This window comes from Medicago sativa, chromosome 6, assembly GCF_051527215.1.
Source record: "Medicago sativa cultivar Bolivia chromosome 6, Bolivia_mono, whole genome shotgun sequence".
Classification (NCBI taxonomy): domain Eukaryota; kingdom Viridiplantae; phylum Streptophyta; class Magnoliopsida; order Fabales; family Fabaceae; genus Medicago; species Medicago sativa.
In genome coordinates, this window is record NC_140754.1 from 3593097 (window position 1) to 3619159 (window position 26063).

Consider the following 26063-nt stretch of genomic DNA (forward strand, 5'->3'; position numbering starts at 1 on the left):
ATGTCTACTAGTAACAACCAAAAGAACAAACCTTTCCTATTCCCACAAACTAATTCCACTGTCTTCTCTGATCCTTTCCTAACTTCAACGCCTCTTTCCATCACCACTGTCCATGCCATTTACTAGTTTCTTCGAATAATTCTCTCAAAACGCAAACTTTTCAGTTTAACAATGGTCAAACTTGAATTTTGTATGCTTCATCAACTATTATGTTGAGTTACCTTCGTTCTGAGATCACTTCCAAAACATTTCCTGCCATACTTCGGATAGCTTTGCTGCTGGATTCCAGACCGAAAAATGAAGCTGTTCTTGACAGGTTTAGTTCTTGCTACCCTGCGTCAGCTATTGTCTAAGAATGATTGTAATGTAACCGTTTTGAGTGATTTTAGGTATAAAAGCATTGATGGAGTGCTTGTCGGTGTTGTTGGTGATTTCATGAAATTGAATCCTGAAACTCAATGTTGTTTTGCTTATTTAAATACAAAATGACTATGAGTTTCGAGTTTATTTAAAATATTTGTTTTTATTTCAATTTCAATAATAATCTAGTTGTTTTTAGGAATTTGTCCCTATTATTATATAAAGGACACAATAAAATTATGAACTTTTGAGGTCCCAAATTATTATTTTTTTGTTGAGGGAAGGTCGCAAAATATTGCGAAGCTTACTTTCCATTGCAACCAGTGATATTTTGACTTCCTTAAATTTGGGTCAAGATATAGACAACAAATTTAACAAGTGATATTTTTAGTTAGAACAATGACAACACGAGTACATGTAAATTAGAGTTATTATAAAATGAAGACAATTACTTATTTTAAAAGAGCCTCTCAAAAATAAATTACTTATTTAAAAGAGTTTGAGGATACTTATAAAATTAATTAATTTAATTTTTTAATGGTCATAAATACTTCTAAGGTGAATAATTGATGAATATATAATGCAATACCAACTGAGTTATGTTTACGTGATAAATTAATTTTATTAATATATACAATACACATAATAATTCATAGTTAATGTTCATAAAAAAAAAAAACCAAACTTAACATATACTATATTATTATAAATGTACTTGCAGGTGAGTACAATAGTATAATCTAGGGTTTAGACTGTTTATGAGATGCCTTGAGAATGATCCCAAGAGTGGTATTTATAGTCCCTTGTGGGCTTGTTTTAGTGTGACTTAAGCTCCAAGCAAGCTGAGCTTTAAGTCTTTTTATGCGGTTCTAGATACTTCTAGAAGCTGACTAAGACGGCGCCTTTGGAAGGGCATGCCTAGGCTTCAAGAGCCCTTTTGGAGGGCGCCTAAGTCTTTCCAAAGGGTTTTTAGGCCCTTAGGAATATGTTGACGATCCACAGCCTCCCAAGCACGAGCTTTGGGACAATGCGAAGTGGTGAATTTCTGAGGTTGATTAATCACATGAGTTTATTGTGTTTTCAGATGCTTGGCAGGGCGGGTGTCTCTTGGAGGGAAACACCCGAGCTTCAGGGGACATTTCTTGAGGGCACTTGTGTCTTTAGGAATGTAGATGATCCACAACCCCCCACGCACGAGTCTTGAGACAAGGCGAAGTGGTGATATCGTCTGGGCAAGCTGGGTTATACCGAAGATTGCTTAGGGCAAGTCGTTTGGTCTGGATATGATCGGATGACGTTTTAGTACTTCTAGGAAACTTGACCTTTGGTGAATGGCGCTTGTGGCGTTTCTTGTTTTTGGCCATATGGGCGTTCAAACATTTGTCGTATTTTTGACAGGCATCTTTAATGTTTTGTAATGTGGCGGGCTTTGTGAGGCGCCATTGTACTCTACTAATGCTTTGTCCTTTATATCTTTCAAGTTTCCTGATGTTGTTTATATGTTGGTGTTCATTTTGATTTCTATCGGTTGCTTTAGCCTTATCATGTTAAATTGTTTAAGGCTCATGGTGTCTAATCACTTCTTTTCTGGTGTAGAGTAGCTGAGTTGAAACCTTTTGTAGATTGATTTATACTTTTCTGTTGTTCTATTTTGCTAGACATTTCAAAGTCTCTTATTTTCTTGGTGTCAATTTGTTGATGATGCTTCATCGTTAGAGCCACACAAAGTGGTTGACGGCCTTTTCATTAATTTTGGCCACGTCAGAGCCACACGAAGTGGTTGACGGAGGGCGTTCATCGTCAGAGCCACATGAAGTGGTTGAATAGAAGATAATAATAAGTCCCAGATCGACAGCTTATAAAGCATTGAGAGGACACCTTAGCTATAAATAAGTAGTGGACTACACATTTCAAAACACAACCAAACATAGATGCAATGCTGTTAAATTGGAAAAATCATATATGTCAAATTTTTTTCCAAACTTAAAGTCATTTAGCTTTGTAAAAATGAGTTGACTGTAAGGTTGGAAATTATTTGAAATATTTGTTTTCATTTCAATCAGTTCTAGTTGATTTGAGTAATTTGTCTCTATTGTATTATGGGACACAATAAAGTTATGAAGTGTTAGGCCTCTAATAAAAGTTTTTCTGTTGTTGAAGGAAAGCCCCTAATAAAAGTTGTTTTGAGGAATTTGTCTTTAATAATTTGGAAACGGGTAGCCCTGATTTCTTGTAAAGAATAATAGCATAGCTAGCTTATATATTAGACACCATCCATGTGATATAATGTGTGAGCAATTGATATCACAATTTGGTGCTCTTTATGTCTCTTAAATTAGGTAATCAAACAACGACTAATAATTGTTTCACTAGACTTTAATTTAGACCCGTGCGACGCACGGTTTCTTTCAACTGTAATAGATATCAATAAGTTATATTATAATTATATATTTTCAATGATGTTAAATAAGTTACAGGAAAAAATAATAACAACAACAATAGTAATGATAATATAAAGGACCGTATACATTTTTCCAATAAACAAGTAGTGTAATGCATAAATAACAAAATACTTCTCTATAAAGTAAATAATAAAAATAGCATTCAGCTTACAAACCTAGATCATTCATATAAAACATACGAAATACTCCTATATAGACCACATTTGAAGTTACATTAGTATCTTCACAATTTTTAATCATAAATTAGAAAATATTTCTTTTTACTACACAATAAATAATCAAGATAGCATCCAGCTGCAAACCTACACTACTCTTCTTTGAATTTTGAATTATACATTTTGTTCAACCTTATAAGCAAGCAAATATCCTCTAACCCTTATAACACAACTTGTTACAACATCGATCAATAGATCTTCAACCTGCAAGAGATAATGGCCTGCACAATTTCTGATCACTGTAATTTTTATGCACTCGAAAATGATGACCAAATCCCTGTTACAACATGTTGTCAATCTTGACTTTCATACCTTCCTAACTTGCAGGAGGAAAGATTGAACATAAACCCACAATTGAACAAACAAAAATAAAAGCTACTTCTTATAGTACACCATAACCCCTTTAAATATAATCATAAAGGAATTAAAACAATAGAAAAATATTGTAAAACAAAGCTAAAGATCAGAAGAATCATACCAAGCTATAGTGAGATAAAGCAAAGAAATATTATGTAGTGAACTAAACACATATATGCAACACCAGTGTCCTGTTTTGGGGCAGTCTCTTGTTTGGCAGTGGTTATTTTATTAGTTTTGGTGCTGGCTTTTTGTGGGGCTTGCACGCCTTTTTTAGAGGGTGAGAGTTTTCTCCCTGCTAGTGTATTTATCTCGTATCCATCACAACTCGTGTCAATGTTGTTTAATAAATTTTGTTAAAGAAAAAAACAATATGGCAACAAAACAACTTAGGTCTTGACTCTAAATCAATTTCATAAAAGATCTGCAAAAAAAAATCAAGTCATCAATAGAATTTTTGATTAAGTGACTTAATAACTATACAACCGCAAGAATGTGATCATTAAAATTCAATGGTACCATGTTACAGCAAAAGAAACATACCTCCAAATAGTGGAGATTAAAATGAATTAGAGATGAAAAAAAAGGAAAAAAATTCAATGCTTAATGTAATGATACATAATGAATAATGGTTGAAACATAATTTTGAGTAAATAAAACCCAAAAATCACCCAACTCTTGTTGGCATCCACATATACGTAAGAACACATAAAATACATTATGTATCTTTAGGGTAAATCATGCGAACCTCTCAATGCATAGACTTCACCAAGCACTCCAGCTCGTTAATGATCTCAGTAGTGTCTTGGACAATAATAAGCTTTCCCTCAGGCCGATAATCCTATCAACCTCAACCACTACAACTTCATACTTGCACCTTTTCTTAAGCTTTGAAAACAGATGATCAGCAAAGTAAAATAAGAATACAGGTGTCTTTCACTATGCATCATGCTTTCTACAACACCTTTAGAGAAACTCCGCTACGCTGCAGCTGCAGTATCGAAACACTTTTTCTCGCAACAGCAGTCGACAGGCTGGAAACATGCCTCACTCTATACATGTATAATTTGAACGGGTATAATTTGTAGTTCCACGATCTGCAAGTATACAACAAAGTAAGTAAAGAGCTGAACTTATTAATTAGAGAAGTAATGACATAGAAAAAATTATTTGATCAGAGGAATCACTTTTTACAAAATAATGAAAAGAAATAGAAAGTCTTGGGGGAACATATTTTCTGAATTGGATCAATACTATAAAGTCATGATCACAATAGAGATCACATTTATCTATAGTTAGATGCGTAGTAGTCATCTTTAATATGTCAACTTATAAAAAATAAAGAATTGAATACAAAATGCATAAAAACTCGTATGGCCTCCCATTATGGATGTCACGGTAAAGAAACTTCTCATGCTTACAAACCAATATGCAAAATATATTATGAATATCAAATATTGAGTAGTAAACTTATAAAACAGAGTAACTTAAAGATTGAAAAATAAAATTGAATACATACATGAATAACCTAAAGATTGAAAAATAAAAAGAAAATTTGTTTTAAAATTGAGCAAATGATTTAATCTACATGACTATGTCTAGTGTAAATCTGGCTATGCAAAAAGAAGTAGCTTGATAGTTATGCACAGTAAGGTAAATTGTGATTCCTGAAATATGGTCAAAAAAACAATCAAAATCAAAATAAGTGATATTTGTGAAGTAACCCACATGCACAATCTCAGATACACAAATCAGTGACATTCAATTTTTGCATCAACACAAATGAATATGCAATCAAAGTCACAAATTATTTAGTGAAAGTAAGAAACAATAAAAAAAGTGAAATTTGAGAAATAAACCAACTCAGAGATAAACAATAAAAAAAGTGAAATTTGAGAAATAAACCAACTCAGAGATAAACAACAACAGAGAGGTATACCAATGTGAAACATACCATTATTGCAAGCTAATATAGGTGTAATCACCACTGCAAGAACTGTCCCCACCAGCTACCGCAACATTGAGCCAATTCAGAAAATAACTTTTGTGTAAGCTATCACAGCAAGCTTTCTGCCAACAAAATGGATATTTTAGAAACTTCATTTATAAAGGAAATAATGAAAACAAAAATAGATGGAACAAACAAAAAGGAAAGAGGAAAGAGTGAAATGATGGGAAAGAAACTTGTCAAAGGGTCACCTTCTCATCAAAGCCTCACTCTCCATCATCTTCAACATTTAAACCCAAACCTAGAAGCACCACCAACCATAAAATGCAGACAAAAAAATTAACAAAATTCATAAATGTAAAAGAGAAAACAAAAAGGATGAAAGAAATGACACATGATATTTTGGAGGAAAATGAGTAGAAGGAGGAGGAGGAAGAGGATAATAAAGAGAGAAAAAGGAGGAACAAAATTTAGATACTCCCTCCGGTCACATTTATAAGCAAAAAACACATTTTTAGGTACATTGAATAACTAATGTATCTAACATATAAATGTGACCGGATACATTAATTATTCAATGAACTTAAAAAGGTGTTTTTTGCTTATAAATGTGACCGGAGGGAGTATATGTTTGGTGCCGTGAGAGAGAGAGCAGGAAAGGATAAAATTTAAAATTCAAATTTTTTTTTAGCATCATGGAGCGAGAGAGTTAGATGAGGGAAAGAGGCTGAATTTAATTTCTATTGAATAGGGTGCATGCAGTATGATAAGTTCAACGCACATTGGTAAAAGACTAGACGGCCGACCCGTGCGATGCACGGGTCTTTTAGTAGTTTGAATATATTGATCGGGTTTAAACATAGAATCTCACAATTATGTGTAAGTTTTAAGTGGTGTTTGCATTTTTCGTCTATATATCTAACAAAAATGTTTAAAAATTCAAAAAAGAATAAATTTGCAATCATTGTCATAAGTACAAATGTCTTCCTCCTGGACTTGTACAATGCACTATATTTTTTTTTAATGAAAATAAGACATTAAAAAAAATTGGATAGGAATATTAAGAAAATTGAAAAAATGTATATCTCAAACTTCAAATAAAAGCATGCACGATTTTACCCATTAGAGAACTACAGATCTCTATCTTCGATTCATAAGTCATTCTCCGTTGATTTTAGAGATACTATATTTCATGTCTATTTCTAAAAGCTTGTTGGATTGAAGGCAAAAATAGAAATGTGAATAAAGTGTGACCGTTGAGGACAACCTTGAATTTAAGCAAGCTATCTTTAATGTTGCAACAAACTAATTATGATTTTTTTTTTCATAAAAAGGTGTAATAAGCCTCCTATGCTGAAACACAAACATCCTCTACATGAATATCAAAATCCTTGACCGAGATTTTTTTTTTGTTTGAACGAATAGGAACATGTTTTTAGCTCAATAAGGAAATAATTATTCACATCAGTTTCATAAATTTGCAACACATTGATTAAATAATCAAAACTATTAAATTTCAACGCGGAACAATACATCATATCTCAAGCAATATTGCCAAAACGAAGTTGGCTATAGGAAAAAGGGTATACAAAGTTTTGAAGTAAATAATTTTATCTTCTTTGTTCTCAGCAGTGTTGAAGTACCTAAGGTCATAGATATCTTAATCTTTGTCCGACGCAATTAGTCGGAGCCAGTTTCTTATGTAGTGTTTCATCAAGTACTTACCTGGCAAACATTTCAAATATCGTTTGGAAAAGTTAGTGTCACATGTAACAATGATCTTGGATATTTCTCTGTCACAGGTGACGATAACAAAATCACGAAGAGCACCCACCTTACCACATACCTTAATCATCTCCTGAAGAAACTTCTCAACAGAAATAATGTTACCATCAAATTGTATGGAATTGGAAATATAGTTTGTGAGATCTTGTAACCATCAAAAGTGTTGGATTTGTCACTGGTTTCACCTTCCATGGATATGATTTATCAAACAAATGATCTTTTGGAATCTTGAATGAAACTTTACTAACCAGCTATACACAAAGTTTTTCTTTATTTTTGATTCACAAAGATAGATAAAAGAAACCATTAGCCATATTTATGGAGTGAACAAATTTTTAACTCTATCAGAATACAACACCAAATAATACATCTTTGTATAGTCAGATAATTTTTGTTTTTAAATTATTCAAATCAGTATACTACAACCTATAGGTGTACTCAACAACACTTGATTTTTTCTCATGATTGCTCCCTCATATTACGGCCTCTATACTTGCATGACAGCTCCAATTATTTGTTTACCTTGGCTCATGCACAACGGTTCCTTCAAATTATTTATTTGTCATGACTTACTCATAATCGTTCCTTCAATTTATAGCCTCATACTTACCATAACAACCCCCCTCATTCTTACCTTGCAAAGCATGTACAGCTATAAAACCATGTACTCTTGATTCCAAAAGAAAAATAATATACATAAGCCTTTGTTTTCTATACAACCTAAAGAATATTATAATTTCTCCACTATAAGAAATAAACTAACCAAATGCAGTAAATACAAATCTGAACATATAATAGCTTCAAAATTAAAAAAGATAAATCAGTTACCTAAACATGATAAAATGAAATATTGAAGCATTTCATGAAGCACATTTATTGCATCAGCCTCTAACGTAGCTTTCATAATTTAAATCCTAAAAAATACAAATCAAAATGAAGTACCAATCTTCAAAATGAAGTACCACTCATATATTATGGTGGGTTCAAATAAATCTGAACAAAGACAATCAGTTTGAAGACAAAGTCATATATTTAATTAATGATCTTGCTTGTTTATCTGAACTTTAGTTATTACCTCAAAGACCTTCACTTATCTGAACTTCCTCTGCTGCATAATTTGTAGCCTTTTGTTTAATCCAGAGATTAGGATATAGTGCGGAAAAAAGAACGTAAAAGAACTGGCTACAATCTTTTTTGTTGTTATGCCACATCTTGTTTGTAATTTTACGGTAGTATCAGGAAAATATGAACCTTATAGCATTTGTCTAAGGAGGAAGGGGATCAATAATGTGTCTAATCACAAAATCTGCTATTAATCAAATTCAAATAAGGGGGATCAACAATAAAATAAATCTGCAAACAACGGGGGATAGACAATATAGAAATCCACAATAATTTTCTTCATCAACGTGAACAACAACAAAATTGCAATGAATATGAGAAGGCATTAATATAAAACTCAAACTCAAAATAAGTGATATTTGAGAAGTAATCCGCATACACAATCTCTGAGACGCAAATCAACAACATTCATTTTTTGCATCAACGAAAATGAACATGTAATCAGAGTCACAAATTAAATTCAGTGAAAGTAAGAAACAATTAGAAAAGTGAAATTTGAGAATTAAACCAACTTAGATAAAGAACGACAAAGAAAGAACTAAACCCAAAATTAAATAAAAAAATATTGGAAACAAATTGTAAGTTGTTGCTGCAAATCAAATTCTCTGGCGGATAGCACCTTCTTGCATGCCGTCTCTAGTTTCGTCGTTGTGTCTCTCTCGTTCAAAAAGGCCCCTAAATGAACTGCTAGAACTTTCCTTTTAGTTTTCATTTAATACATGAATGGTTGAATGTTTCTCTGGATGCTTCACCTTGGTCCTTGAGCAGTGTGTAACAAACAAATTTTTAGTTAGTTGTGATTTGGTTATTACCGAGATAGCATTGTAATTGGATGGTTTATTTTTTTTTGTTTTTTGGATGAGTGTTTTTTGGTAGATAGGTATTGGGATTGCATTGGTAAACCGCAAGATAATTAATGACTCATCTTTACAAACCAATTTTTCTTATGTATGGTATTAGGCGTAATTAGCATGCAAAGCGTGTACCTAGGTGGTTGGAAAACATAACGAAATAAATTATGAGTGAGAAGGCTAATAGTTTTGCCATTCCAAGGTACGTCGTTCAAAAAATAGAGGAGGGAAATTTCCATTTGAATTAAGAAAATTTTTTGGAGCCAAATTTTAGGATTAGGGTTTAGCAATTAGGGTAAACATGTTTGCTAGGATTAGATATAAAGGATTATCGATTTTAATATGCAATTAGAATAGCAAAAATATCACACTGTTATGTTTTAGTGTCTCGGTGAACAGTTAGAATTCCAATGACAATATCAGAATTCAAAGCTGTTAAATTTTTCTTTGAAAAATATCACATTAACAACATCCATTAGTAAATGCCAACAAAATTAGTAGTAGGTTTATTCCAATATAATAATTTGTAATTCAAACAGCCAAATACTTTGAAATTCAAACAGTGGAATTTTGAAGGGATTTTTTAGGGTTAGCACTAACAGCAATTAATGGCATGGATTTAGAGGGATAAAATTAGGTTAACTAATAGCATGACCTAATAAGCTTGAAGAGTAAGTGATGTTGCTTTATGTTTTTGTGGTTCTATTTTTTTTCCCATTGGTGGTGGCCGGGGTTTGAACCCCGGACCTTGCAGTGGTTCTATTTTTTTTCCCATTGGTGGTGGCCGGGGTTTGAACCCCGGACCTTGCATATATTATGCACTGTCGCTACCAACTGAGTTAAGATTACGAGGACCATTCTATTTGTTTATACTGATACAATGAAATTGGATTTTATACAACGTCAGATACAGTGTCCGATTTTTGTGTGTATACATAACACACCTCCTTAACAATATTTGAAATCTAACCATTATCGAGAAGGGTGACATATAAGAAAAAAATAGAACGTGAAGATCACAAAAATTAGGAGATTTTTCACTTTGCTGCATTTGACGGAGGATATGCATTGTGTACATTTTTACACTATCATGAGGAATACAATGTACACAAGCAACTGCAACATCTAGATTAGGACCAGTGAAGTATTTATGACCTTACCAAAATTAGAGAAACATAGTTAAATTAACAAATATGCAGCCGCAAAACAGTTAGAAAATGCTGCAGTTGCTTGTGAAATTGTTTCCAAGCACCATCATCAGGAAAAACAATTCATATCAAAGACAAGAAATCCATATTTTCATTGAATATGATATAATGTGAAAGCAATCATTCACATTAACTTTTTTCAATCAAAATCTATAAAATATAACCCTGTTACAGTTTAAGTTGAAACTCGAAACCATAGAAGAATCATCAAGAGAGTGGAGTGCCGACTAACCAGGAGGCTTGGTTTTGTTGATTAACTTAGATTTTGACTCCAAATCTCGGTTTGATTAGCAATGATAGAACATAGTTTTTGCGTTAGGATGAAAAATTTACAATAAGTTCTAAATCAATTTTACGAACACTATTTCATTCAAAATCACAGATGAAATGCAATTCTACAAATAGTACACTTGCAAGGCATGAATGTCGAATGTGACCAAATTTGTTGGTCCTCCTCTAGAAATTGGTATGTTTGACAAAAGCCACATGCTGGAGAACTGATTGGGAAAAACGAAAGCACGAGAGTAAATGAGGCATTGGTCTAACAAAAGAGACGGTAGTGGTCTATGGTTTGGTCCGGCTGAGTGGAAAGAATGATAGCTCGGCATTTAGCTCTTACCATTGCTTCCTATTTTTGAAGGTTTTGTTTTCTGATGTTAAGTATGTGAAGGGACTTATGGAGTGGACATTACCTCCTATATAAAGTGATAGTGTTGGAGAGCTAAATGGTTAAACGGTTTTAATCTATTTGGTGACTGATTTCACTAAGTGAGTGGTTTTTACAAAGGAATTGAGAACAATGAATCAATGATTTCAAGCATTTTCTATGAAAATAATGAAATTTACAACTGAAGTTTAGTCCAGCAACCTGATCTAATAATATCCAATAATCAGAAGTGGACCGAGGCGGATCTGGACTTTCAATACTAGTGTGACAATTTTTTTTTTCAAATAATTAAATAATATTAAATTTAATAAGAAGTTATATTAAAAATAGTTGTAGCAATTCTTAAAAAAAGAGTTGTAGCAACCAAAATTTTAAAGAAAATAATATATTTTTCATTTGTTGAAAATGAACTAAAATTATATCATTACTAATTGTCCTAAAATATCTCTTTCTATATAGGTTACAAGAGTTTTCAAATGCTCTAGCAGAATACCCGTGCATACGGACGGGTGAGCGCGTTGCGCTCTTTTTTCGAAAGAAAGTCGCAATTGCATATATATTATACAAAAAAAACTTTGTATTGATATATGAATAAAAATATAGACATATGTACAAATTGTAGAAAAAATTATTTCCGCATTAACTATGAGTAAAAATATAGACGCGTGTATATATTATAAAAAAAATATATCCTCATATTAATATGTAGAAAAAATTATTTCCGCATTAACTATGAGTAAAAATATAGACGCGTGTATATATTATAAAAAAAATATATCCTCATATTAATATATGAGTAAAAATATCGACGAATGTAAAAATATAAAAAAAATTAAATATTTGTATTAATATATGAGTAAAAATATACAGTAAATAAAAAAAAATATATAAAAAGAAAATCGGACCTGAACTTATGTGACACTTGCCACAGCATGCCTTGTTCAGGTCCGTCCCTGAGTGGATTGCATATGTTTTGAAGGGAACGTGTTTTGCAAGTCCAATTTACTTATCTATAAAAAAATATACAAAGTTGGATAGGGAGATAATAATAAGTCCCACATCGGCAACTTATAAAGCATTGAGAGGAAACCTTAGTTTATAAATAAGTGATGGACTGCACAACGATCAAATACAACCTTTGGAAAATCAAATGTTTGAAATAAGCCCTCCCTTCAAATTTTGTTTTGTTATATCATAAATGAAACGATGTTGAGGGGGGGATTGATTTCAAATATTTGTTCATTCCATTTGTCTCCTATGGGACATAATAAAACTGTGAATTTTTAGGTCCAATGTTACTTTCTATTGGAAGTTGGAACGCTTTACGAATGACTATATAATAGTTGTAGGACTCACTATATTTTTTTTCATATTTATCTCTCATCAAATGACATTATTCATTTACTTTTAGAAAATGGAGAAGATCTTAACTCATAAATTAGAGTTATTATAGCATGATAAAAATTACTTATTTGAAAAGAGCCTCTAAAAAATAAATTACTTATTTAAAAAGAGTTTGAGGCTAATTATAAAATTAAACAAACCTTTTTTTTAAGTAATTTAGTAATTAGAATTTCACTTTTAAGGTGAATAAGTAGAGAATTCAGAGTTCGAATGGCTTGAACCATGCTTCTATATATATATATATATATATATATATATATATATATATATATATATATATATATATAAAGTTATTTATATCTCTAAAAATTGAGATAGGTTCATGGAGACAAATTAATTAAGAAAAATGCTATTTGTCCCTACCAATTATTGCCCGAGATATAAAGTTATTTATATCTCTAAAAATTGAGATAGGTTCATGGAGACAAATTAATTAAGAAAAATGCTATTTGTCCCGACCAATTACTGCCTGAGAGTTTCTCGAATACCTGTATTTTTTTTTTTACAAAAATTTCCTGTTGAATTATTATAAAGCGGTTCCGTGTATTGTGGAAATTGAGATGGAACTTCCCACTACACACTACTAGCTTCCTTGAATTGTGGAAAGGCATGAGTTTTAATTGGTTAAACTCTCTCGGGATGATTTCGGGAAAGTATTTCTCGGGACAAATAGCATAACTGTTCAAACAAACACACACCTAGAAACAATTGTACAATGCAATTCTACCAAGTTGCAAGGCATGAATGTCGAATGCGACAAAACTTGTTGTTCCTCCAAAATTGTAGAAATTGGTATGTTTGACACGAGCCTGGCCAAAGTAGAAGCAGTGGCAATATCCCCTTTTTTCCAGCACAAGAGTATAATAATGTTTTGAAGTCCCACATCGGCAGCTTATATAGCATGGAGAGGACACCTTAGTTATAAACACGTAGTGGACTGCGAGTGTCTTAAATACAGCCAAATGCAAATTCAATTTCTCTAATTCAAACTGTGTTTCACTCTTTCATAAGTGAAACGATTTTGAATTGGAAGATTGTTTCAAATATTGATTTCATTCCATGACGGCTTCTTCCATGGACCACTATGGCCATATGTTCCACCATGGACCATGATGGAGTAGAAATTTTAGATGGTGATAGATCTATGTCTTACGGTAATATGGTAGACTATCTGTATCTAATTATTTCTCATCCCACTTTATCAAAAATTTTTACAATATTGTCAAACTTCAATTATTTAAAAATGTTTTGTATCTTATATAATTTAAAAATGTTTTGTATCTTATATAAATATGCTTAGCTTTTATCTCAAAAACAAAAAACGTTAACCTCAATCTAATTAAATTCAAAAAGAAAATTTTAATGTTCATCATGTTCATCAATCTTGTTCATTTTCATCTTCATATTCAACAAATCCAGTAGGAACCCACCATCTTGTCACGTAGGCTTATTTTGTAACTGACTTTTAAAAATGACTACCTTATACTCTATTTTTATTGGACATCGGTGTAAAACTAGTTTACAATGATGGTGCGTATCCCTTTTCCCATCATGTTATAATTCAACTTCGACACACCGTCAGTGTAAAACTCTTTACACTGTCAATCAATAATAAACTATCATTTATATGATTTTAAGGTAGAAACACAAATATAACTAGTAAATAACATGAGTTTGATTTATATGCAACGTCAGTGTAAAGAGTTTTACACCGTCAGTCCATCATAACCGATATATGCGTGACTTTAGCAGTAGTTAAGTAAAAGTCAAATGTTTCCATCATGACGGTTATGGTTAACTGACATTGTAAAATATTTTTACACTGTCAGTGCATATAAATATAATCCAAGTAACATATGCAACAAGAAATGCACAAAGCAATGATTAATGAGTAGTTACAATAGCACAGTTCTATAATTTATCGAAGCAAAATAACCTATGTAAGAAACAATTTAATTCATACTTAATCAATTCTTGCAATAAGCAACTGCATTCGTCAATTTAATTCATACTTAATCGAGTCTTGCAACAAGCAACTACTTCATCATCAATTCCATTCATATTTAATCCATTATTGCAATAAGCAGTTTATGTAAGACCATTGCAAAGCATCATAAGGAAAAAACTATGAATGACACTTGGAAAACTCAAAAACAGTAATAAAAAGCATGTCCCTCTTGGTTGGTTAGTGCAACTCACCTCTGCTGCATCAAAAACATAAAGCTTCTCCCCTGTTGGAATGTGCACAGTCTTGGGGCCAACTTCGCCGTTCAATAGCTTGTTTACAATTCTTATGTTGGCAAAAGTTCCCCTAGACATAACTTCATCATTGCCACGACGGCTTCCACAAGAGTTGAAGACCTTCTTTTCCACCCCACGCTGCATAAGAATTTTTTAACAAGGATGAATTAAATATGAATTTTTATGTTTCTGGCGCTTGGAAATTCATATTTAATTCATGTTTTGTTAAAAAAAATCTAAAATTCTTGGAAGATATTCTTATAGTATTCTAAACATTCCTAGAAGGAAAAAAAAATCATTAAAAAATATGAAGGATACACAGGAGCAAAAGTGGTGATAGGAAATATTTAGAGCAAAATTTGAAGAAAAAATTTAGAGGACTTAAAAGCGAAATTTGGAAATATTATAGGAACCAGACAGTTATTTAACGCGTAGAGAGCATTGGATTCAGCTCGAGTCCGATACATTGCATAGAATATGGAGCTGAACACATATAAAAGAAAAGGGTGGACATGAAATAACTAGCAGACAGTATCAATAAATGGTCATGACTCGGACATGCCCATGGATGTCCCTGTTTAGTTGTTACCTTAGTTTGGGAGATATAAGGTGGTTGAGGTAGTTGGAGTGGGGATGTTAAGAAGTGGAGTGATAAGGCTGTTGTGGGTTCAACCCCTACCCACAACAAAAAACTAACATAACATTTGCTATTAAAAAAAAAAAAAAAGACTATCAATTCTTGTGATTAGCCTCCAATAATTTCAACACTTGTCAGTTTTGTTTTGTCTGACCAAGTCCTTTACTCCTTGGCATTAATAATCTTTGAAGCATTAATAAAAATAAGACAACAAGAGAATTAAGCATTAATAATACACATTGTAAATGAATTAGGCATACATACCGTGCCAGCAAGAGCATAAGCAACAACCAAACCAAGGGAGGCAAGGCAAGATAGTTAGCGCATGTCAAGGGATGCACTCGGCCCTCAAAATTACGGTTCCCTGACAGCACAGCAGATGCTACTATGTCTGCACCAAACCATACAGGACTAAACTAAATCAACACAACATTTTAACGGAATATGATATACAACTTACAAACAAGAAAGAAAAGAAAAAAAAAGCAACAATGCATAAAAATCAGCTTTGGATATAGACATTGTATTTCATATGATCTTTCGGATGTCATTTCATATGATATTTCATATTATCGATTTCAATCTAATAAACAGTTTTCCAAATAAACTCCAGGCAGTAGGCATATTTCAAAAGTACCACTCAACAAAGAAAAGGGAAACTCAAAAGTAACTACAACTAGAGTGCCTAAATTATGCTTTTATTTTAAAATTGGATTAACAGGACTTGCAAGCTAAGAAACATGAAGCGAAGAGCCCAACAAAGCAAGTATAAATATCGCTTCTTTAGTGGTTTGAAGTTTACTTTGCTTTACATTTTTGACTGACAGTTCTTCTCGTCAGGGTCAGTTCATTGACTAAGCAAATCACCAAAGACTGATATAGCAAATCGCATAGCAAATCCAAAATCTACTATAAAGAATAATATATGTTAGTTTGGATAAACTCTTCAAGAAAATCACTGATATTATGAAGAAGCGTTTGTCAATCTCCATCTAGTAAAATGTTTTCCAAAGTGACTCTGGGCAGTAAGCATATTTCAAAAGTACCAATCAACTAAAACAAAGGAAAGTCAAAATTAACTACAATGAAAATGTCTAAACTGTGTAGCACAACTTGCAATAAACTAAAAGAATAATGTATGTTAGATTGGAATAACTACCTGCTCAAGCTTAAGAGCACCCGGATACTTTGTTGTGATGTCAACTTTTGCGGATGGTGAGTTTTGAAGCAAGAATTTAACTATTCCGTCCGGTATGGGAGGTGGTTCAGAACCTGCTTCAAATTCTATTTGTAACCCGTCAGCTTCTTCACGTGACTTTGGCAGCAGCTTTCTTTAACATGCGATTTTTCGCTATTTAGGGTAATAACCCTTGTGCTTGAGGTGGTGCCAATTTTATTTCCATCGACTTCAAGTAACACAAAGAACGGAGCTTAACCTCTAGTAAATCAGGAACTAAGGAAAGAATCTAAACAACGAAGGATGAAAGTGAAATAAGATCAGTTATGCATGTCAATTGATTTTAATTAAACAAATACATGAAATAACATACAAAATCTTAACAAGAAAGTAAAATTAAAGTCCCGGAACATGCCAATTTACCTGAAGAGTAGTTGAAGAGAATGTCAATGACTTTACTTTGGCAAGGCCTAGCAGCCAACTCAATAGAACCATTGGAGGCTCGTCCCAATGTAAATGAATGTCTGCAGCAATATTTACATGTTTCACAGAAGAAGAAAGACTGCTTCCACATATTTTCTGATCAGGAATACCGGTAAAAGTAATGGAACAAAAACTCGGACCAGATAACTCAATTTTGGCAAAGTCGGATGAATCATTATGCATAGCTAAAATGACAAGTGTCTCGCTTGATATGTTTAGGATCTATGTATCCTTAACCGTACAATTACGAATTGCCAAAACTATTCAACCTGCCAAAGGCCTAAAAGGGCTCTGCATAATCATTTCCATCACTGCTAAAGGCGAAACTCGTCAGATCCAAATTGGTCGTCGATACGGACAAATTCAATGATTTTGGAAATACCGTTTTTTCATCGTTTTAATAGGATGAAGTTCATATTAGATAAATGACTCTACATTTATAGAGCTATCGAGGGAGTCACATCGTCAGTTACAACCTTAGTTACATAGGAAATCACAAAATTATCCTTACAAAGATATGTATTTCAAGAATTTAAGTATGGTCTTTAAAAAAAGAGAGAATTTAAGTACGAGGTATATAAGAACTACAGTTATACAGTTATGGAGGGCGTCGTCCTTTTGAAGGACATTTTAAAGAATGGGCATCATCAACATGGGATACGATCAATGTCTAGGTATACCAAATACAAAGAACTTCAATGAAATTACATCAATTAAGGTATGCATTTTGATGAACAATAATGACCATCCAAAAGGGGCCAATAGCATTGTAAAGATTTTTCATCATGTAGTTAGTGGAAACACTTTCAGCATGTAGTTAACTAACACATATTGGTAAATTAGAGCTATCTGAAACAATAAACAGTACCTTATTATAATTTAGTTGAAACATTAACTCATGCTATCATAATTTGTAAATTAGAGTTAGCTGAAAGATCGATAATTATTACACAGAGTAGTAAAGTGTTCACACATAGAAACAAGTTGCAAAGACAAGGAGCATTAAAATCAAAGACTAGTCCAAAATAAAGTAATAAAAACCAAAATGAAAAGAAACTAAGTAGTACTATAGTCTTTAAGCAAGGCAACAAGTATAGTTGATCATGAATCAATAACTGCTGACATAATCCCAGCCTCTGACTGAAATCTGTGCATCTCAGTCAGTAGTTTCCTCCTTGTGCCTTGGGGCAAACCCCACTCAGTACCAATAATGACCATCCAAAAGGAGCCAATAGCATTGTAAAGATTTTTCATCACCTCTGGGGTGCAACAAGGCACGATCGGCATTGGGGTGTGATATCTTGGATGTTGAATTTTGTCACGTCGTCCCGACTTTATGATGCTAGCTATTAGTTCGTTCATAATTTTACCGTAGGATGGTGAATCCACATCTTCGGATATGTTGAAAGAGACTGGTGCACCTCCCTGAGTCACATACTGATCAAGCAAACTATGAAATTGTTCGTAGGATGAAACATCCACGGAAATCTGGCATAGGTCCCTACAAAAGTTATGAAAACAAGGGTTTGAGGAGTTGCAAAGACTTCTACAGTTTGAAAAGAAGAAGGCAATAATGGATGAATAGAGACACAAAATAAGGAAGGAAGGAAGTAAGAGAGGACTTACATTCTCTTCTTCTTCTTCTTCATCTTCTTGTTCATGTTAACAGGAAGAGAAGAAAGACCAGCGAACATGGTTCTATGAACTACCAATAATCAAAGGAAAAAATAAAATAAAAAATAAACAATGTTCTAAAACCCCAATCACTTGAAAAATGTATGTAAATATAGATAGATAGATGTACCTATTTTGGAGACTTTGCCTTTTTTGCTGGACAACAGAGAGAGAGAGAGAGAGAGAGAGAGAGAGAGAGAGAGAGAGAGAGAGAGAGAGAGAGAGAGCAAACAATTAACATTCAGAACAGAATAACACACCAACACAATACGAAATAATAAAGAAAGAATTTAAGGAATTACCTTCTGATCCTGGACGATTGAGCCAGAGCATTAACTGGAAAAAAATAGAGAAAGAAAACATATATGGTCACAACTACCACCAATAATCAAACGAAAAAAAATTAAAAACCAATCTTTTTGAACCCTAATATAGCTTTAAAATATACCTGGAGACGAGTCTGAGATGAGGTTTTGGTCCATTTGGAGGAGAAATTGAACGGAAGAATGAAGAAAAAAAAGGGGAAAAACTAGGGTTCGGTGAGAGAGACAGACAGAGGTATATATGTATAGCGTAACGTAATGCTTAATATCGCGAATAGATTTTTCGTGAAAATCTGCGAACGTGTATTTTGGTGAACAACAATTTCTAGTGTGAGCAATGCTATTTATCAAGAAAGATTTTATTAAGAAATTGTCCCGAAATTAATGTTAGTCAATCAAATCTCAGCCTGGCCGAAAATCATGGGGTGGTGGGTGTTATATATATTTTTTTTATGAAACTTTAATAAATAAGATTAAAATCTAAGGGTGATTATTCTGCCATGTCATTCTTGAATTCATCAAGAAAATTCATTTTTGATATCTAGCATTTTCCTTCTAGTGTCCAACACCTAAGGACATATTAGTTGGCGGTAATTATACAAGGATACTCTTTCTTTAACAAACTACTAGATTTTTGACCCGTGCTCCGTTCGGGTTTATTGTAAAGGGATTGACATACGAATAATAAAATGCAATATATAATAGGTAACGGTGAAAAAATAACACGTGATAATCCATAGCAGACAAAATAAAACACTTCATAAAATGTATGAAATCTGAAAATATTATGAAAGAAAATTCTGTAATCATGTCAATAATTCAGGTATATATAACCAAGTTTACATGAAAATATGCTCATAGTTTTTAGAACAAACGTGCAACATCAAATAAGTATAGAAAATATTTTCTTCACAAAAAAATAAGTATAGAAAATATTTTCTTCACAAAAAAAAAAGCCAAAAGGATAGGAATGAAATTGGTACGATGCATTTTTTTAGATGGAATTTGTTAGGTTAAATAATTGCAAACGTAACAAATTATTATTATAAGGATAATTTGTTAGGTTAAGTTGTTGCAGACGTAACAAAATTAATAAATAAGGAAAAATCCTTATTTATTAATTTTGTTACGTCTCCAGCAACTTAACCTAATTTTTTCCCGCTCATTTGCTTTATTTGGTTTGCAATTATTTAACCTAACAAATAACAAATTCCTTATTTATTAATTTTGTTACGTCTGCAGCAACTTAACCTAATTTTTTTCCCGCTCATTTGCTTTATTTGGTTTGCAATTATTTAACCTAACAAATTCCATCTAGAAAAATGCATTGCACACAAATTTCATTCCTATCCGCTTGCCTTTTTTTTTTTTGCAGAAAATATTTTCTACCATATCAATGATCACGATCCTTCTATTTTATACTCTTTTTTTTTTGTCAAGAATTTTACACTTTTTTTTTGGGATTTTTTTTTTAATTTCATGCCTTTTTTTTACATCCTTATCCTTATTTATTAATTTTCTTACGTCTGCAGCAACTTAACCTAATTTTTCCCGCTCATTTGCTTTATTAAGTTTGCAATTATTTAACCTAACAAATTCCATCTAAAAAATGCATTGCACACCAATTTCATTCCTATCTGCTTGCCTTTTTTTTTAAGAAAATATTTTCTATCATATCAATGATCTTACGGGTTAAAAATTATTTATTGGTCTCTATTATAGTCGAGAAAACCCGTGCGACGCACGGGTCAAAAGTCTAGTCCTTATTTATTAATTTTGTTACGTCTGCAGCAACTTAACCTAATTTTTTTCCCGCTCATTTGCTTTATTTGGTTTGCAATTATTTAACCTAACAAATTTCGTCTAAAAAAATGCATTGCACACCAATTTCATTCCTATCCGCTTGCCTTTTTTTTTTGAAGAAAATATTTTCTACCATATCAATGATCACGATCCTTCTATTTAATACTCTTTTTTTTTGTCAAGACTTTTAAACTTTTTTTTTTGGGATTTTTTTTTAATTTCATGCCTTTTTTTTTACATCCTTATTTATTAATTTTGTTACGTCTGCAGCAACTTAACCTAATTTTTCCCGCTCATTTGCTTTATTAGGTTTGCAATTATTTAACCTAACAAATTCCATCTAAAAAATGCATTGCACACCAATTTCATTCCTATCCGCTTACCTTTTTTTTTGAAGAAAATATTTTCTATCATATCAATGATCTTACGGGTTAAAAATTATTTATTGGTCTCTATTATAGTCGAGAAAACCCGTGCGACGCACGGGTCAAAAGTCTAGTTAGGTTAAATTGCCGCAGACGTAACAAAATTAATAAATAAGGATAAGTGTAGAAAATATTTTCTTCAAAAAAAAAAAGGCAAGAGGATAGAATGAAATTGGTGCAATGCATTTTTTTTAGATGGAATTTGTTAGGTTAAATAATTGCAAACCTAATAAAGCAAATGAGCGGGAAAAAATTAGGTTAAATTGCTGCAGACGTAACAAAATTAATAAATAAGGATTAGAATATGAAAGAAATAAGATAAAAGTTTGTCATTTATTTATTTATTTTTGGGTTAATTAAGTTTTTAGTCCTTATAAATATTTACACTTTTGTTTTTAGTCCCTACAAATTAAAATCACATTTTTTAGTCCTTGTGACATTTTCCTTGAACATTTTAGGGACCAAAAATGTTGATGGAAATTTTTAATAGAGACTAAAAATGCTGATGGAAAATTTTGTAGGGGCTAAAAAGTCCGTGTGGCGTTTTTTTGTGTGGTGGTCAGGGTTTGAACCCCGGACCTTACATATATTAATATGCATTGTCCCTACCAACTGAGTTAAGATTACAAGGACGGATCCATTTGTTTGATACTAGACACTACTGATACAATGAAATTGGATTTTTTATACAACGTCAGATACAGTGTCCGATTTTTGTGTGTGTACATAACACAGCTCCTTAACAATATATGAAATCTAACCATTAAACATAGAAGCACGTGTTTATCTAGAAGGGATGACATGACATATAAGAAAAAAAATAGAACGTGAAGATCACAAAAATTAGGAGATTTTTCACTTTGCTGCATTTGAGGGAGGATATGTATTGTGTACATTTTTACACTATCATCAGGAATACAATGTACACAAGCAATTGCAACATCTAGACTAGTACCAGTGAAGTATTTATGACCTTACCAAAATTAGAATTGTTAAATTAACAATATGCAGCCCCAAAACGGTTGGAAAATGCTGCAGTTGCTTGTGAAATTGTTTCCAAGTACCATCATCAGGAAAAACAATTCATATCCGAGATAAGAAATCCATAATTTTAATTGAATATGATATAATGTGAAAGCAATCATTCACATTAACTTTTTTCGACCAAAATCTATAAAATATAACCCTGTTACAGTTTAAGTCGAAACCATAGAAGAATCATCAAGAGAGTGGAGTGCCGACTAACCGGGAGGCTTGGTTTTGTTGAATAGCATTGATTTTGTCTCCAAATCTCAGTTTGATTAGCAATAATAAAACATAGTTTTTGCGTTAGGATGAAAAATTTACGCTAAGTCCTAAATCAATTTTACGAATACTATTTCATTCAAAATCACAAATGTAGAAAGCAATTCTACCAATGAATGTCGAATGTGACCAAATTTGTTGGTCCTCCTCTAGAAATTGGTATGTTTGACAAAAGCCACATGATGGAGAACTGATTGGGAAAAACGGAAGCACGAGAGTAAATGAGGCATTGGTCTGATAAGAAGTAGTTAATTCCATGTTACATTTAAGGCACTTTTGTTACTTGTCTTACAAGTTATTTAGGGAAAAGCCGATAAAAAGACGAACAATTGCCCTATCACGCTTTTTATATCTTACTCTATCCATTTGTGCAGGAATTGAATGTCAAGACACTAAGAAAGAAAGAAAAACAAGAATTCGTGAAAAAAAGTGATCTACTTGCCATGGCGAGTGAATTACTCGCGAGGCGAGCATGAAGACGAGTTCAAGGCGAGTAAGAGGCAGAGAGTACCAGAATCAACTCGCCACCAACCTGCCATGGCGAGTTCATGGCGAGTTAACTTGCCATGGCGAGCAAAATTACTCGTGAGGCGAGTTAAAGCGGACTAATCCTTCAAAGCTGACGTGGCAGAAACCCACTGGGAAAGAAAGCTCAACTCGCCATGGCTAGTAAATTACTTGTCATGGCGAGTTCAATCAGAACAGGCATAGTATAAAAGGGCATTCACTCATTTCAGAAGATAATACTATCATATCATATATATGCCATTGTAGGAGGAGAGAAAACAGGGGAAACACAGAGAGGCCCTAAAGGAGCAAGGAGCACAAGGATTGAAGGGATTCACAAGATCATTGAGACATCATGGCTTGCTTCCATTCCATCTCTTCTTTTCTCCTTGTAAGGTTACCATGACAATGAGTAGCTAGACTCTTTTTGTTGGGATTAAATGTAATCAACTCTACTAGTATGTACTCCCTTTGATTATGATGTTGTTTGATTTTAATTATCTTATGATGTTGAAGTTATTCTTGTTTTCCATTACAATCTTATGGGTTTGAATTGTTATTGAAAAATACCTTTTGAATCTAGGTTAGAATAATCTTCTATCAAAGCTTTTGTTCTAGACATGGAATTTAGGTTTTGATAATCACTTTGAATATTGGAACTTAAAGCTTTTGTATCATTTAATAGTTTGGGAAATCAACTATGCAATAATAAGATCGACTATTGGATCGTTTAATAGTTTGAGAAATCGACGACTAAACGACTCAATAGAAATCACGACATCATTTGGACACGAATGATATTGTTGAGCAATATGTGATAATATCGATTGATAATTAGAATCCGCAACACTAATCCGAGAATATGTATAAAACCTTTTATAATTTCGTAGTTTTATAGCTTATGAAACCAAACTTATTACCACTTCATTACTCAGAACGATATAGATTGTTGAACGGCCTAGAATATCGCACCAGTCCCTATGGAGACGATAACATAAATACTTACTTTTGATATTACATCATTGTCTAACAAAAGAGACGGTGGTCTATGGTTTGGTCCGGCTGAGTGGAATGAATGTCAGCTCGGCATTGAGCTCTTACCATTGCGTCCTATTTCTGAAGTTTTGTTTTCTGATGTTAAGTATGTGAAGGGACTTATGGAGTGGACATTACCTCCTTTAAAAAGTGATAGTGTTGGAGAGCTTGTAAATGGTTAAATGGTTTTGATGATGGAAACTCATTGACTAATCAATTATGATGGATTCATAGCAGAACTGATGATTTGATTGCCGAAGTCACAAAGTGAGTGTTTCTTTTACAAAGAAATTGAGAACAATGAATCAATGATATCAAGCATTTTCTATGAAAAGAATGAAATTTACAACTAAAGTTCAGTGTAGCAACCCGATCTAATAATATCCAATAATCAGAAGGATGCACACGACCAACTTTGTTTTACTTAAATTCTTGTCTTATGAACTTAAGTTGTTGAATAAAGTGATAGTAATAAGTCCCACATCGGCTGCTTATAAAGCATTGAGAGGAAACCTTAGTTATAAATAGGTAGTGGACTGCGAATGTATTAAATACAACCAAATGCAATTGCAATTCGTTTAATTTAAACTGGAAAAATCTAAAATTTGAAGCATTTTTTTTTCTGTTTAAAACTGTGTTTCACTCCTTTATAAGTGAAATGATTTTGAAACGAAAAACTGTTTTGAATATTTGATTTTATTCCATATGTCTCTATAATAATGGGAGACAGTAAAAATATTAAATTTTTAGGTACAAAAAATTGAGGCTTACTTTCTGTTGTAAGGTAATATTTTTTTATAATCTTCTGTAGTAAGGTTATTGATACTCCCTGTGCTGGTCACTATTAAGGACATATTAGATGGCGGTAATTATACAAGGATTCTCTTTCTTCAACAAACAATTCAAATATGAAAGAAATTAGATAAAAGTTTGTCTCACCATCTCACTCAAATTTTTGTGATTTTTGCTTTTTTCAATTTATTTATTTATTTATTTTCCAATTGCACAAAAAAAAAAAAAAAAACAAGAGAAATGAAGTAGATTCAAAGAATTTGTAAAAGAAAATTCTCATATCGATAGCATAGACAGACTTACATAACTCTTAATAATACACATGAAATCTCTAAGCTATGCTAGAAGAAATGACATGTAAGGAAAAAATAGAACGAAAATATCACAAAAGAAGACATTTGTCACTTTGATGCATCTCTTTCATGTGCCATACATTAGTATTGGATCCATAACTAAGTTTGCCTTTATTTATTTTGTTTAATAGTTCAAATGAATAGTTTTTTTTTTTTTTGGTGATTTATACATTGAATTGATCAATTTTGTAATTGGATTGAATCTCTTGGAAGAAAGAAATAAAGAGTAGGGTCGAACCGATGTTCAACATAGCTATAAAAGATCGAGAATCGACGACCATAGTTGAACCAATTGGCAGATTGGTCAGTTTCTGGTTCAACTGTTGAACCGGTGGATTTAATCTAATTCTCTAAAAGCATACCATTCGGCTTAACAATGGTCAAACTTGGATTTTGTATGCTTCTTCGCCTATAAGGTTTAGCCACTGTTGTTCTGAAATCACTTCTGAAGTATTTTCTGGCATTTTCCAAACTTAAAAATGAAGCTGTTCTTGACAGGTTTAGTTCTTGTTACACTGTGTCAGTTGTTGCTATGTTTACAGAACCATTTTGTGTTGAGTATAACTTTGAGAAGCAAGGTTCAGGTGTTTTAATAATGTTAGGGCATCCTCTTCTTCTTCTTCATCTTCAGCTTTTGTCTAAGAAAGATTGTAATTTAGTGTTTTGAGTGATTTCAAGTATAAAAGCATTGATCGAGAGCCTGTCGGCGTTGTTGGCATTCATGGTTTTTAAAAACCGATCCTGTTTCTATAACTTGGCATTCAAGCAAATGTGTAAAAGAAGAATCTCATGATGAAATTGTTTCAGCTCTCTTGAAAAATGTTGAAGAATTGAACTCATTTGGAATAACATCAAATTTTTCGTACTTTTATGGTAAATTGATAGCTGAAGAGATTTGTTTCCTTGATACATGTGATTCCAAATGTTAG

General features: G+C 32.5%; 1 protein-coding gene, 1 long non-coding RNA gene and 1 pseudogene across 3 annotated transcripts; 1 reads left to right on the forward strand and 2 right to left on the reverse strand.

Annotated features, from left to right (window-relative positions):
- LOC146912110 (glucan endo-1,3-beta-D-glucosidase-like) lies at positions 1–26063 on the forward strand (annotated as a pseudogene).
- LOC146912111 (uncharacterized) lies at positions 3798–5799 on the reverse strand. The gene is made up of 3 exons (XR_015015614.1): positions 5594–5799; positions 5349–5464; positions 3798–4491 (listed from the first exon to the last, which is right to left on the reverse strand). It is a non-coding gene; the product is annotated as an uncharacterized LOC146912111 (long non-coding RNA).
- Positions 17842–19225, reverse strand: LOC146912112 (uncharacterized). Of its 2 annotated transcripts, XM_085719257.1 has the most exons (5): positions 19040–19225; positions 18894–18927; positions 18722–18747; positions 18544–18622; positions 17842–18418 (listed from the first exon to the last, which is right to left on the reverse strand). In XM_085719257.1, exons 1-5 carry the CDS (start codon positions 19071–19073, stop codon positions 18019–18021), a joined length of 573 nt encoding a protein of 190 aa, XP_085575383.1. In that variant the 5' UTR covers positions 19074–19225; the 3' UTR covers positions 17842–18018. The 2 variants fall into 2 exon arrangements, with proteins under 2 accessions (XP_085575383.1, XP_085575384.1); XM_085719258.1 differs by lacking the exon at positions 18722–18747 and having other exon boundaries at positions 19040–19224.

What these genes read in the sequence shown, in the direction of transcription:
- LOC146912112 (XM_085719257.1), bottom strand. Translation starts at nt 19,073, where the DNA reads ATGGACCAAAACCTCATCTCAGACTCGTCTCCAG. An exon ending in CATCTCAGACTCGTCTCCAG is followed by an intron (nt 18,928 to 19,039) that starts GTATATTTTAAA and finishes ATTTTTTTCCAG; the next exon opens with TTAATGCTCTGGCTCAATCG. An exon ending in AGGCAAAGTCTCCAAAATAG is followed by an intron (nt 18,623 to 18,721) that starts GTACATCTATCT and finishes GATTATTGGTAG; the next exon opens with TTCATAGAACCATGTTCGCT.